We start from the raw sequence: 16,200 nt of genomic DNA, 5'->3' as shown, positions 1-16,200 counted from the left end.
GCTTAGTGTATGTGTGTGTAAACAGAGAGGAAGAGGCGAAGCGAGAGGTTTTACTCGCCAAAATCTGTCCAAAATAAACCCAATGCGTTTCTATGGGTTTATTTTGGACCTAAGCTTGTCGCCTGCTTTCCCGCCTTTGGGACAACAACTCCAATTGTTAGGGCGGAGACATGAGCATCTCGTAATCTTAATTTAATATGGTGTAAATTAAAAGGCGGACACAGCACAGAAGGAGCGAAGGAGACGAGACCAAAAAGACAACATGAAAACAAGCAGACATAAACGCTCATAAAAACAACAAAAACAAAAAATAGATTCTTGCAATACAGGCATTTGGAATATCGTGCAAAAACATTCATTCAAATTAATTCGATATATCGCCCAGCCGTAACATGAATTATGATAGCCTTTTCTTTCAATTATTCCAATATTAAGATGAACAAAGCTAAATCATGAAACAAAATATTGTATTTTTCTATAGGTAGGCCTAAAGGTTTTAAGGCAAAATAACCCTATCAAAACAGAAAGCTCCTATGTCAGGCATATTGGTCCAAAATCAATAATAGCCTATTGTATAGATAATAGAACGAAAATGAACAAAAGTTTTAAGAGATTGTTTTTTTTTGTGTATAAATACTTTGCTACAATGACACCCTTAGCTAGCTAAGCACCTCGTTCCTTTCTGTTTGCATGTGCATATAGTACACCATCATGCTTTCGGGATGCGTGTCTTTTCAGATTCCACAATGATTCTTTAGTTGTGGAAACTATATCACCACACTCCCTCTCTTGCTCTTGGTCCTCATCATCTTTGTAAAGTCACCTTGATTTTTGCACTGGTGTTTTATCAGTTTCTTTATGAAAATATTTAGCGAACTCCATGACTGTAGCTAAAGCAAGGGGCTATATCAGCACACAAATAGCTTACAAATAAATGCATGCTGGGCCGGGCATGCTCTGAGCTCGTGAAGTGAGCTACAGCGCTACGCTCCAGCCTTTGGGAAACTCTCTGCGCTCCAGTCAAATTGGGCATGCTCCGCTCCTCACGCCGCTCCGCTCCTTGCGCCGCCCCCACTCCGCTCACATACTCGGCTCTGAATTATGATGCATGCACCATTTATAAGACCAACCGGGCTGCAGCCAGGGGTGCCATGAGCACAGTGTCTGAGGGAGAACTTGATGTAGCACTTTGCAAAGTAATCTTTTTAATAATGCTGACTGCTGCAAGCTGTGTCTCACAACCTGTCTGAAATGTGGGATTCGTTGCCGTGTGTGGTGTTGCTCTAGTTTAGATGTCATCTCAGTTCATTATCTTGTCTGGTAAAACTTGTTTTCTTTACAGAGCATCAAATGGTTCTGGCTTCTTCTTTCACAGCACTGGTTGCAATCATGTTGCACAGGGCTTATCCTCAAGGGGCTAAATTTAGCTTCCAATCAATCGCTCCCTGGATATCGGCCAGCGATCTCAATGTGACGGATAGTTTGGGACTTCTGTATTTGGAAGACGTGGCTTTCTTTGCTCTGTGCAGCATTGGTAAGGCAGAAGGTAGTCTGGTATGCAGCTGCTGCAACAACAGCAGCAGAACTGGCTGTGGAAGTCTAGGACTGTGTTCCAAATGGCACTATATTCCCTATATAGTGCATTGCTTTTGACCAGGACACTGGTCAAAAGTAGTGCACTATATTACAGTGCCTTCAGAAAGTATTCAGACCCCTTGACTTTTTCCACATTTTGTTAAGTTACAGCCTTATTCTAAAATGGATTAAATTGTTTATTCCCCCTCATCAATCTACAAACAGTTCTTTTTGTGCGTGTGCAAATGTATAAAAAAGAAATAACAGAAATACCTTATTTACATAAGTATTCAGACCATTTGCTATGAGACTCGAAATTGAGCTCAGGTGCATCCTGTTTCCGTTGATCATCCTTGAGATGTTTCTACAACTTCATTGGAGTCCACCTGTGCTACATTCAATTGATTGGACATGATTTGGAAAGGCACGCACCTGTCTATATAAGGTCCCACAGTTGACAGTGCATTTCACAGCAAAAACCAAGCAATGAGGTCGAAGGAATTATCCGTAGAGCTCCGAGACAGGATTGTGCCGAGGCACAGATCTGGGGAAGGGTACCAAAACATTTCTGCAGCATTGAAGGTCCCCAAGAACACAGTGGCATCCATCATTCCTAAAGGCTCTCAGACCATGAGAAACAAGATTTTCTGGTCTGATGAAACCAAGATTGAACTCTTTGGCCTGAATGCCAAGCGTCACGTCTGGAGGAAACCTGGCACCATCCCTACAGTGAAGCATGGTGGTGGCAGCTTCATGCTGTTGGGATGTTTTTCAGCGGCAGGGACTGGGAGACTAGTCAGGATCGAGAGAAAGATGAATGGAGCAAAGTACAGAGCGATTCTTGATGAAAACCTGCTCCAGAGCGCTCAGGACCTCAGACTGGGGCGAAGGTTCACCTTCCAACAGGACAACGACCTTAAGCACACAGCCAAGACAACACATGAGTGGTTTCGGGACAAGTCTCTGAATGTCCTTGAGTGGCCCAACCAGAGCCTGGACTTGAACCCAATCAAACATCGCTGGAAAGACCTGACAGATCTTGAGAGGATCTGCAGAGAAGAATGGGAGAAACTCCCCAAATACAGGTGTGCCAAGCTTGTAGCTTCATACCCAAGAAGACTCAAGGCTGTAATCACTGCCAAAGGTGCTTCAACGAACTACTGCGTAAAGGGTCTGAATACTTATGTAAATGTGATATTTCTGGTTTCTAAAAACCTGTTTTTGATTTTCTATTATGGGGTATTGTGTGTAGATTGATGAGGGAAAAAAACTATTTCATCCATTTTAGAATAAGGCTAATGTAACAACGTGGAAAAAGGCAAGGGGTCTGAATACTTTCTGAATGCACTGTAAGTCAGGGGTTGGAAACTACACTGAACAAAAATATAAACGCAACATGTAAAGTGTTGGTCCCATGTTTCATGAGCTGAAATAAAATATCCCAGAAACAAAAAGCGTATTTCTCTGAAATTGTGTGCACAAATTTGTTTACATCCCTGTTTGTGAGCATTTCTCCTTTGCCAAGATAATCCATCCACCTGACAGGTGTGGCATATCAAGAAGATGATTAAACAGCATGATCATTACACAGGTGCACTTTGTGCTGGGGACAATAAAAGGCCACTCTAAAATGTGCAGTTTTGTCACACAACACAATGCCACAGATGTCTCAAGTTTTGAGGGAGCATGCAATTGGCATGCTGACTGCAGGAATGTCCACCAGAGCTGTTGGCAGATAATTTAATGTTAATTTCTCTACCATAAGCCTCCTCCAACGTCATTTTAGAGAATTTGTCAGTACGTCCAACCGGCCTCACAACCGCAGACCATGTGTATGGTGTTGTGTGGGCGAGCGGTTTGCTGATGTCAACGCTGTGAACAAGAGTGCCCCATAATGGCGGTGGGGTTATGGTAAGGGCAGGCATAAGCTACGGACAATGAACACAATTGAATTTTATCGATGGCAATTTGAATTCACAAAAATACAGTGACGAGATCTTGAGGCCCTTTTTTTTTTTAAAGGTATCTTTGGCCAACAGATGCATATCTGTATTCCCAGTAATGTGAAATGCATAGTGAATTTATTTCAATTGACCGATTTCCTCATATGAATTGTAACTCAGTAAAATCAATGAAATTGTTGCGTTTATATATTTTTTCAGTATAGATTCAGCCATGGGCTGATTTTTGGCGAAACGGATGGTCGGGGGGGCGGAACATAATTATAATAATTTGTACACTGCAAATTGACCACAACTAAGCATAAAAAGAGATTTGTATTTGAAAATATCAATAATTTCATACATTGAGACACGATCACATACAGTGCCTATAAAAAGTCTACACCCCCTGGAACTGTTACAAAGTGGGATTGAAATACATTTAATTGTAATTTTTTCATTGATCTAGACAAAATACTCCATAATGTCAAAGTGAAAAGAAAATTCTATAAATGTTTACAAATTAATAAAAATTAAATAACTAAAATACAGTCGTTGAATAAAAATCTAATCAAATTTTATTGGTCACATACACGTGTTTAGCAGATGTTATTGTGGGTGTAGAGAAATGCTTGTGTTTCTAGCTCCGACAGTGCAGTAATATCTAACAAGTAATATCTAACAATTTCACAACATATACAAATCTAAGTAAAGCAATGGAATTAAGAATATATAAATATATGGATGAGCAATGTCAGAGCGGCATAGACTAAGATACAGTAGAATAGGAAAGAATACAGTCTATACATATGAGATGAGTAATACAAGATATGTAAACATTATTAAAGTGACTAGTGTTCCATTTATTAACATTACATTACATTACAGTCATTTAGCAGACGCTCTTATCCAGAGCGACTTACAGTTAGTGATTACATATTATTTTTTATCCTGGTCCCCCGTGGGAATCAAACCCACAACCCTGGCGTTGCAAACGCCATGCTCTATCAACTGAGCTACATCCCTGCCGGCCATTCCCTCCCCTACCCTAGACGACGCTGGGCCAATTGTGCGCCGCCCATTAGTCTCCCGGTCGCGGCCGGCTGCGACAGAGCCTGGATTCGAACCAGGATCTCTAGTGGCACAGTTAGCACTGCGATGCAGTGCCTTAGACCACTGCGCCACTCAGGAGTTCATTAAAGTGGCCAGTGATTGCTAATCACAGGCAGCAGCCTCTAATGTGCTAGTGAAGGCTATTTAACAGTCTGATGGCCTTGAGATAGAAGCTGTTTTTTAGTCTCTTGGTCCCAGCTTTGATACACCTGTACTGACCTCGCCTTCTGGATGATAGCGTGGTGAACAGGCAGTGGCTCGGGTGGTTGTTGTCCATGATTATCTTTTTGGCCTTCCTATGACATCGGGTGCTGTAGGTGTCCTGGAGGGCTGGTAGTTTGCCCCCGGTGATGCGTTGGGCAGACCGCACCACCCTCTGGAGAGCCCTGCGGTTGCGGGCGGTGCAGTTGCCGTACCAGGCAGTGAAACAGCCCGACAGGATGCTCTCAATTGTGCATCTTTAAAAGTTTGTGAGGGTTTTAGGTGCCATGCCAAATTTATTCAGCCTCCTGAGTTTGAAGAGGCGCTGTTGCGCCTTCTTCACCACACTGTCTGCGTGGGTGGACTATTTCAGTTTGTCAGTGATGTGTACGCCGAGGAACTTCAAGCTTTCCACCTTCTCCACTGCAGTCCCATCGATGTGGATAGGGGGGTGTTCCCTCTGCTGTTTCCTGAAGTCAACGATCAGCTCCTTTGTTTTGTTGACGTTGAGTGATAGGTTATTTTCCTGGCACCACACTCCCAGAGCCCTCACCTCCTCCCTGTAGGATGTCTCGTCATTGTTGGTAATCAAGCCTACTACTGTTGTGACGTCTGCAAACTTGATGATTGAGTTGGCGGCGTGCTTAGCCATGCAGTTATGGGTGAACAGGGAGTACAGGAGTGGGCTGAGCACGCACCCTTGTGGGGCCCCAGTGTTGAGGATCAGCGGAGGTGTTGTTTCCTACCTTCACCACCTGGGGACGGGCCGTCAGGAAGTCCAGGACCCAGTTGCACAGGGCGGGGTTCAGACCCAGGGCCTCGAGCTTAATGATGAGCTTGGAGGGTACTATGGTGTTGAATGCTGAGCTATAGTCAATGAACAGCATTCTTACATAGGTATTACTCTTGTCCAGATGGGATAGGGCCGTGTGAAATGTGATGGCGATTTCATTGTCTGTGGATCTATTGGGGCGGTAAGCAAATTGAAGTGGGTCTAGGGTGGCAGGTAAGGTAGAGGTGATATGCATGATCTTGAAGCATGTGGGGACAGCAGACTGGGATAGGGAGAGATTGAATATGTCCGTAAACACACCAGCCAGCTGGTCTGCGCATGCTCTGAGGATGTGGCTAGGGATGGCATCTGGGCCGGCAGCCTTGCGAGGGTTAACACGCTTAAATGTCTTACTCACGTCGTCAATGGAGAAGGAGAGCCCACAGTTCTTGGTAGCGGGCCACGTCGGTGGCAGTGTATTATCCTCAAAGTGGGCAAAGAAGGTGTTTAGCTTGTCCGGAAGCAAGACGTCGGTGTTCGCGACGTGTCTGAGCCGTTGAATTGCGACTCCACTTTGTCCCTATACTGACGTTTTGCCTGTTGAAGTAGTCACCCCCTTTGTTTAGACAAGCCTAAATTAGTTCTGAAGTAGAATTTGGCTTAACAAATCCTTAAGTTATATGGACTAAATAATAGGGGCTGACATTATTTTTGAATGACTATCCCTTCCTCTGTCCCCCATACATACAGTACATATGTAAGGTCCCTCAGTCAAGTGTTGAATTCCAAGCACAGATTCAACTACAAAGACCAGGGAGCTTTTCGAAAGTGTATTAAGAAAGGCAGGGATTGGTAGATGGGTAACAATAACAAATCAGAAATTGAATATATCTTTAAGCATGGTCAAGCTAATAATTATGCTGTGGATGATGTATTAAACCACCCAGATACATCACAAATACAGTCGTCCTTCTGTACTGAGCTGCAGGACAGGAAGGAAACTACTTAGGGATGTCTCCATGAGGCCATTGGTGATTTTAAAACAGCTACAGAGGTCAATGGCTGTGATGGGAGAAAACTGTGGATGGATCAACATTGTAGTGCCACAATAATGTCCAAAATGACAGAGTGAAAAGAATAATATAAATATACAGAACAAAAATATTCCGAAACATGCTTATGTATACAACAAGGCACTAAAGTAATACTGCAAAAAAACACTGCAAAGGAATACACCTTTTGGCCTAAATGCAAAGTGTTACGTTTGGGGCATAACACAACACATCACTGAGTAACTGCCTCATTATTTTCAAGCATGGTGGTGGCTGCATCATGTATGCGTATGCTTGACATCGGCAAAGACTGGGGAGTTTTTCAGGATGAAAAGAAACAGGATTGAGCTAAGCATAGGCAAAATCATACAGGAAAACCTGCTTTACACCAGACACTGGGAGAGGAATTCACCTTACAGAAGGACAATAACCTACAACACAAAGCCAAATCTACATTGGAGTTGCTTACCAAGTGGATCACCACCTCAAGCTGAACCTCGGCAAGACGGTGCTGCTGTTCCTCCCGGGGAAGGACTGCCCGCTCCGTGATCTCGCCATCACGGTTGACAACTCCGTTGTGTCCTCCTCCCAGAGTGCAAAGAACCTTGGCGTGACCCTGGACAACACCCTGTCGTTCTCTGCTAACATCAAAGCAGTGACCCAATCCTGTAGGTTCATGCTCTACAACATTCGCAGAGTACGACCCTACCTAGCACAGGTCCTAATCCAGGCACTTGTCATCTCCCGTCTGGATTACTGCAACTCGCTGTTGGCTGGGCTCCCTGCCTGTGCCATTAAACCCCTACAACTCATCCAGAACGCTGCAGCCCGTCTTGTCTGGTCTACCTTCCCAAGTTCTCTCACGTCACCCCGCTCCTCCGCACACTCCACTGGCTTCCAGTTGAAGCCTGCATCTGCTACAAGACCATGGTGCTTGCCTACGGAGCTGTGAGGGGAACGGCACCTCCATACCTTCAGGCTCTGATCAGTCCCTACACCCAAACGAGGGCATTGCGTTCATCCACCTCTGGCCTGCTGGCCCCCCTACCTCTGCGGAAGCACAGTTCCCGCTCAGCCCAGTCAAAACTGTTCGCTGCTCTGGCACCCCAATGGTGGAACAAGCTCCCTCACGACGCCAGGACAGCGGAGTCACTCACCACCTTCTGGAGACACTTGAAACCCCACCTCTTTTAAGGAATACCTGGGATAGGATGAAAGTAATCCTTCTACCCTCCCCCTACCCCACCCCCCCAAAAAATAATATATATATATATATATATACACAGTGGGGAGAACAAGTATTTGATACACTGCCGATTTTGCAGGTTTTCCTACTTACAAAGCATGTAGAGGTCTTTAATGTTTTATCATAGGTACACTTCAACTGTGAGAGACAGAATCTAAAACAAAAATCCAGAAAATCACATTGTATGATTTTTAAGTAATTAATTTGCATTTTATTGCATGACATAAGTATTTGATACATCAGAAAAGCAGAACTTAATATTTGGTACAGAAACCTTTGTTTGCAATTACAGAGATCATACGTTTCCTGTAGGTCTTGACCAGGTTTGCACTTACTGCAGCAGGGATTTTGGCCCACTCCTCCATACAGACCTTCTCCAGATACTTCAGGTTTCGGGGCTGTCGCTGGGCAATACGGACTTTCAACTCCCTCCAAAGATTTTCTATTGCGGTCTGGAGACTGGCTAGGCCACTCCAGGACCTTGAGATGCTTCTTACGGAGCCACTCCTTAGTTGCCCTGGCTGTGTGTTTCAGGTCGTTGTCATGCTGGAAGACCCAGCCACGACCCATCTTCAATGCTCTTACTGAGGGAAGGAGGTTGTTGGCCAAGATCTCGCGATACATGGCCCCATCCATCCTCCCCTCAATACGGTGCAGTCGTCCTGTCCCCTTTGCAGAAAAGCATCCCCAAAGAATGATGTTTCCACCTCCCATGCTTCACGGTTGGGATGATGTTCTTGGGGTTGTACTCATCCTTCTTCTTCCTCCAAACACGGCGAGTGGAGTTTAGACCAAAAAGCTCTATTTTTGTCTCATCAGACCACATTACCTTCTCCCATTCCTCCTCTGGATCATCCAGATGGTCATTGGCAAACTTCAGACGGGCCTGGACATGCGCTGGCTTGAGCAGGGGGACCTTGCGTGCGCTGCAGGATTTTAATCCATGGCGGCGTAGTGTGTTACTAATGGTTTTCTTTGAGACTGTGGTCCCAGCTCTCTTCAGGTCATTGACCAGGTCCTGCTGTGTAGTTCTGGGCTGATCCCTCACCTTCCTCATGATCATTGATGCCCCACGCGGTGAGATCTTGCATGGAGCCCCAGACCGAGGGTGATTGACCATCATCTTGAACTTCTTCCATTTTCTAATAATTGCGCCAACAGTTGTTGCCTTCTCACCAAGCTGCTTGCCTATTGTCCTGTAGCCCATCCCAGCCTTGTGCAGGTCTACAATTTTATCCCTGATGTCCTTACACAGCTCTCTGGTCTTGGCCATTGTGGAGAGGTTGGAGTCTGTTTGATTGAGTGTGTGGACAGGTGTCTTTTAAATAGGTAACGAGTTCAAACAGGTGCAGTTAATACAGGTAATGAGTGGAGAACAGGAGGGCTTCTTAAAGAAAAACGAACAGGTCTGTGAGAGCCGGAATTCTTACTGGTTGGTAGGTGATCAAATACTTATGTCGTGCAATAAAATGCAAATTAATTACTTAAAAATCATACAATGTGATTTTCTGGATTTTTGTTTTAGATTCTGTCTCTCACAGTTGAAGTGTACCTATGATAAAAATTACAGACCTCTACATGCTTTGTAAGTAGGAAAACCTGCAAAATCGGCAGTGTATCAAATACTTGTTCTCCCCACTGTATATATTGTAAAGTGGTTGTCCCACTGGCAATCATCAGGTGAATGCACCAATTTGTAAGTTGCTCTGGATAAGAGCGTCTGCTAAATGACGTAAATGTAAATGTAAAGACAGTGAATGTTCCTGAGTGGCCAAGTTACATGTTTGACTTAAATCTGCTTGAAAATCTATGGCAAGACTTGAAAATTGCTGTCTTGCCATGATCCCTAACATCTTGACAGAGAGCGTTAAGAATTTTGAAAAGAATAATGGGCAAATATTGCACAATACAGGTGTGCAAATCTCTTAGAGAATTACTCAAAAAGAGACAGCCGTAATCGCTTCCAAAGGTGTTTCTAAAATGTATTGACTCAGGGGGTTGAATACTTTTCTAATCAAGGTATATTACTGTTTTATTTTTCATAAATCTTTTAAAAACATCTGTGAATTTTTCTTCCACTTTGACATTAGATTATTTTGTGTAGATCGTTGACCAAAAATGACAATTATACAGTGCATTCGGAAAGTATTCAGACCCCTTGACTTTTTCCCTAAAAGTTAACGTTACAGCCTTATTCTAAAAAGGATTAAATAGTTTTTTACCCTCATCAAGCTACACACAATACCACATAATGAGAAAGCAAAAACAGGTTTGCACAAAAAATTTATGAAATGTCACGTTTAACATAAGTATTCAGACCCTTTACTCAGTACTTTGTTGAAGCATCTTTGGCAGCGATAACAGCCTCAAGTGTTCTTGGGTATGACGTTACAAGCTTGGCACACCTGTATTTGGGGAGTTTCTCCCATTCTTCTCTGCAGATTCTCTCAAGGTCTGTCAGGTTGGATGGGGAGCGTCGCTGCACCGCTATTTTCAGGTTTCTCCAGAGATGTTAGATCGGGTTCAAGTCCGAACTCTGGCTGGGCCACTCAAGGACATTCAGAGACTTGTCCCGAAGCCACTCCTACGTTTTCTTGGCTGTGTGCTTAGGGTCGTTGTCCTGTTGAAAGGTGAACCTTCACCCCAGTCTGAGGTCCTGAGCGCTCTGGAGCAGGTATTCATCAAGGATCTCTCTGTACTTTGCTCCGTTCATATTTCCCTCAAACCTTACTAGTCTCCCAGTCCCTGCCGCTGAAAAACATCCCCACAACATGATGCTGCCACCACCATGCTTCACCGTAGGGATGGTGCCAGGTTTCCTCCAGACGTGACGCTTGGCATTCAGGCCAAAGACTTCAATCTTGGTTTCATCAGACCAGAGAATCTTGTTTATCATGGTCTGAGAGTCCTTTAGGTGCCTTTTGGCAAACTCCAAGTGGGCTGTCATGTGCCTTTTACTGAGGAGTGGCTTTTTCTGGCCACTCTACCATAAAGGCCTGATTGGTGTTGTAATGCGGAGATGGTTGTCCTTCTGGAAGGTTCTCCCATCTCCACAGAGGAACTCTGGAGCTCTGTCAGAGTGACCATCAGGTTCTTGGTCACCTCCCCGATTGCTCAGTTTGGCCGGGCAGCCAGCTCTAGGAAGAATCTTGGTGGTTCCAAACTTCTTCCATTTAAGAATGATAGAGGCCACTGTGTTCTTGGGGACCTTCAATGCTGCAGAATTGTTTTGGTACCCTTCCCCAGATCTGTGCCTCGACACAATCCTGTCTCGGAGCTCTACGGACAATTCCTTCGACCTCATGGCTTGGTTTTTGCTCTGACATGCACTGTTAACTTTGGGACCTTATATAGACAGATGTGTGCTTTTCCAAATCATGTCCAATCAATTTAATTTACCACAGGTGGACTCTAATCAAGTTGTAGAAACATCTCAAGGATGATCAATGGAAACAGGATGCACCTGAGCTCAATTTCGAGTCTCATAGCAAAGGGTCTGAATACTTATGTAAATAAATTTCTTTCTGTTTTTAATTTTTTATATATTTGCAAAAATGTCTAAACCTGTTTTTGCTTTGTCGTTATGGGATATTGTGTGTAGACTGATGAGGAAAAACATTTATTTAATCAATTTTAGAATAAGGCTGTAACGTAACAAAATGTGGAAAAAGTCAAGGGGTGTGAATACTTTCCGAATGCACTGTAAATCCATTTTAATCTCACTTCGTAACACAATAAAATGTGAAGAAATCCAAGGAGGGTGTAGACTTTCTATAGCCATTGTATTTCTCTTTTTTGTTTGTGTCAATACTTGGGAACAGATAACATACATTGAATAAATGTTTTGCTGAATTACTGGGGATTTGTATTTTTTGGCCCATGGGCAGCCTGTTGCTGACCCCTGATAAAGGTATTAAGGTACCATTTGGGACATAGCCAGGGACTCAGGGATGAGAAATTAGGGTGTTTTTCAGTGGAGGGACTGCTCCTGCCTCTAACCTGACCTGGCTTGGCTGAGCTGACACTTCGGTGCCCAGGCTTACTGGGGCATAGCAGCTGGAGTCCAATGGCCCTGCCCTGCCACTGTAAACTGAGATCACCGGAGGGAAAAATAAATGTGGGTTCAGTCCATCCTCATCCTTGACACAGATAGCCGTAACCTTACCGAGCTTACCGGGAGAGACAGAATAGTATGTCAGAACAGACCATAAATAGCTCTCTTCTACAGAGGAACTGATTAATATTGTCATGTTTTTATTTTATCATCCTGCATGTTCACTGAGGATTACAGGGTAGCAAATAACAATATGTGACCTTATAGCAGGAACCTCAATGTCAATGAATTACAGACCCTTGTGAATAGCATTCTGAGATGATAAAAAAAAAACTTGAGTTAGTGCATTAATTCAATGCTATGGCTTGTCTTTTGGGGGACCACAACACAGACTCCTGGCAGCCTGTGGCCTGATGTAATTGCTTGCTCGATACAGCCCACCTCGATCTCTTTCTGGGTGATCTAGATGTCGTCGACAGTTTGTACACCGATCACTCTGGCTCCCTCTCCCAAATGTGGCAGCATCTGTGTTCATATAACTCAACCTCACCCAGTCCAGGTGTCAAGGCAGCTAGCTAGATTGATTGAGTAGTAGTGAGTTAGTGGAGTAAAGTGCAGACTCACTCCTCTTGTTTGTCCTGTCTAATCTCTCTCTCTCTCTGTCGGTCTCTGTCGCTCTCTCTCGATCTCGCGCTCTCCTTCTCTCTCTGTCGCTCGCTCTCCTTCTCTCTCTGTCTGTTGTCCACAGAAGTGTCTGCTGAGAGGTCCCCCAGGAGGCGGAGTATCTCAGGCCTAGGGAGTTCAGAGAAGAACATATCCCTGGACGTACCCAACTCATCCCCCTTCAAAGTACCGGTGAGTGCTATTGCTATGATTAGAAAATTAGTTTATTGTCCAATGTACACAGATGTCCAACGGAAACTTGTCTTCTGCTTTACAACAAACCCCTCCGGAAAAAACGCACACGTTAGACATTTTAAGCCTCTTTGTACAGTTGCCGTTTGACGTACAATAACTGTTATGTTGGAAACAATTAGGAAGCCATTAATATTTTCTGTTGCTGTTGAAGTGATTTTAATCCATACTTTATATTCTTTTGATATCCAGAAGTTCTTCTCTTGTTTGAAGCATATGGGCAGACTGCAGACCCAACCCTGCCTGCACTTGATTAGGCTTTATTTCAGTTAAAACTCCCCAGAGCCCCATTGATGGCCATGTGCTTTCAGTTGCTCAGTCAGTGTGTAAAACTCTCCGCTATAAACATGGTCTTCCTATTCCATCCTAGGACATGGATAATATCAATCTAGCTGGTTTTTCTTTGCACCGGCAGGTCAGAACGGCAGAGTCCGGTAAGATAAGAGGTGGTGGTGATTGTCTCTTTATTAACAACATCTGGTGCGCAATCTCTAATATTAAGGAAGTCTCGAGGTTCTGCTTGCCTGAGTTAGAATACCTCATGATAAGCTGTAGACCATACTATTTACCAGGAGAGTTTATCTGTAATTTTCGTAGCTGTCTATTTACCACCACAATCCGATGCTGACATTAAGACCGCACTCAGCGAGTTGTATTGGTCCATAAGATAACAAGAAAATGCTCATCCAGAGGCGGCGCTCCTAGTGGCTGGTAATTTTAATGCAGGACAAATAAAATCAGTTTTACTTCATTTCTACCAGCATGTCACCTATGCAACAAGAGGGCTAAAAATTCTAGATCACCTTTAATCCACACACAGAGACGCATACAAAGCTCTCCCGCGCCCTCCATTTGGGAAATCGGACCTGATTCCTGTTTACAAGCAAAAACTCAAAGAGGAAGTACCAGGGACGCTCTCAATATGGAAGTGGTCAGATTTACATTTACATTTTACATTTACGTCATTTAGCAGACGCTCTTATCCAGAGCGACTTACAGTTAATGAGTGCATACATTTTTCATACTGGCCACCCGTGGGAATCGAACCCACAACCCTGGCGTTGCAAGCGCCATGCTCTACCAACTGAGCTACAAGAGGCCAGATGAAGCGGATGCTAAGCTGAAGGACTGTTCGAAAACATGATGTTTGCAATAAGACACTAAAGTAAAACTGTACAAATTTTGGCAAAGAAATTAACTTAATGTCCTTAATACAAAGCGTTATGTTTGGGGCAAATCCAACACAACAAAAATAATAATGTGCAAATATAGTACAATCTAGGTGTGCAAAGCTCACTGCCAAAGGTGACTCTAACATGTATTGACTCGGGGTTGATATTTATGTAATCAAGACATGCTAGTGTTTTATTTGTCATGTATTTTTTTGGGGCACATGTTCGAATTTTTCGTCCACTTGAACGTTAGAGTATTTTATGTAGAGTGTTGACAAAAAAATGACAATTAAATCTATTTTAATCCCTCTTTGTAACACAACAAAATGTGAAAAAAGTCAAGGGGTGTGAATACTTTCTGAATGCACTGTAATGCAGTAATTTAGACCAGGGCCCATAGGGTACACTATGTAGGGAATAGGGTGCAATTTGGAATGCAGCCCCAGTCAGCATTGATTGGAGCCATCAACCTTGTTAGTGAAAGGGAAAAGGGGATACCTAGTCAGTTGCACAACTGAATGCATTCAACCGAAATGTGTTTCAACTGAATGCATTCAACCCTTCTGAATCAGAGAGGTGCGGGAGGCTGCCTTAATCGACATCCACGTCATTGGCACCCAGGGAGCTGTTGTTATTGGGGGTTAACTGCTCAAGGGCAGAACATCAGATATTTTCACCTTGCCGGATCGGGGATTAGTTTACTGGCCCACCGCTCTTAACCGCTAGACTACCTGTTATACCACCATGTCTCTCATAGAGCTACATTCTGATTCATGTCATTCTGGTCTCGTCCTCAAAGTGAAGCAGTACTTGTCATTATTGTGTTGGGCTAAGGAGGAGGGTTTATTACATTTACATTTTACATTTACAAGCATAGAATTACGCATATAACTAATTTAATAGGATCTCTGTGGGTGTATCTAGCTAAATCTTACCTTACTATAGCTTCTCGCATAGAACATCAGCATTTTTCAAATTCTCAGACGTAGACTTGAAGTCTAGAACAGACTCGGTGTAGTTGTTGTTGTGAAGTAAATATGGAAGAGTGTTATGATATACAGTATATCTTAGAAAACTTTTGCTTGCTAATCAGAGACTAAGTGGGACTATGAAAATGCAGAGACATGCTTTTGGTGATATTTATAACCAAAATAATTGGGCCATGCATCACCGTTACTCAAATCTCTGGCCTGTTATAGGGCTTCTTGTTATGCATTTATAAAATGTTGTTAAGGATAGATGAAGAACAACTTCTACATTTGGAAAGAAAACTTCTACATTTGAAGAGAAACATATACTTTAAAAAAGCTAGCTTCAGTCTTTTTCTATATGTCATGATGATCGTTTTAGATTCACCAAAGGGTCTAGCCTACTTCCGCTAGTAGGTAGATGATTCATGTGAGAATGTTCCCAATGGTGTAACCTGGCTGTGTCAAGTAAGAGTGATTCAGGGTGTCACTCAGAGTGGGAATGCTGATAGGATCAGTAATGTAATCTTATTCATTATGATCTAAAAGGCAACACTGATTCTAGATCAGCACTCCTACTTAGAGATGTCTAGGTCCCTGGCACTCTCAGCCCTCACTATGGAGTAGCTTCTATCTACTTGATGGACACTGTAATACCCCCCAACCAGTTGCTGGTTGTGGACCAAGTCAAAGTGATGGCTGCTGTCCACGTGTGCTGACATGGCAGGCTTGATCAATTCAGGCACCCATGGGAGCAGAGGGGAGAGGGTTGTGCTGTTATTGTCTCTGACTGAAAATGAGCCGTTTGAAACTCACCTCCTCCACACTGCCAAGGTGAATGAGAGTGACAAAAAGCTGACAAAGACTTCCTGTACTCGTCCTCTCTGTGGACAAACAATTATTTATTTCACTCTCTCCTCATTGTGAATCATTTTACAGAGCATATTAACACCTATTATAGTGGAGTGCACTTCCTAGTGTTTATTGCAGATTTGCTAATAAGTAACATGGCTTCCCTGTGCAGACTTCCCTGTGCAGCAATACTCTCTCACTGTCAGAGGTCACAATATGCACTCGGTGTTGCATTACCATATCCTATATCAGTAGACAGGCCAGGGTAAGCATTGTACACTACTTGGAGTACAATATATTTTATTTTCCAAGATGTACAATAACTGACTATGAATAATTT

General features: G+C 43.5%; 1 protein-coding gene across 6 annotated transcripts in view; it reads left to right on the top strand.

Annotated features, from left to right (window-relative positions):
- Positions 1–16,200, top strand: part of LOC121535202 (ras GTPase-activating protein nGAP) — a 114,656-nt gene that overhangs the window by 63,808 nt on the left and 34,648 nt on the right. For 5 of the 6 annotated variants that reach the window (XM_041842027.2, XM_041842024.2, XM_041842029.2 and 2 more), the window contains one exon: positions 12,702–12,808. In XM_041842027.2, the coding sequence (XP_041697961.2) occupies positions 12,702–12,808 (107 nt within the window). The remainder of the gene's footprint in view (positions 1–12,701; positions 12,809–16,200) is intronic. The other variant, XM_041842025.2, reaches the window with a different exon arrangement.

The sequence above is a fragment of the Coregonus clupeaformis genome, chromosome 21, assembly GCF_020615455.1.
Source record: "Coregonus clupeaformis isolate EN_2021a chromosome 21, ASM2061545v1, whole genome shotgun sequence".
Taxonomy (NCBI): Eukaryota; Metazoa; Chordata; class Actinopteri; order Salmoniformes; family Salmonidae; genus Coregonus; species Coregonus clupeaformis.
The sequence above is the reverse complement of the archived record's forward strand: the minus strand, read 5'-3'. Positions and strand labels throughout refer to the sequence as shown.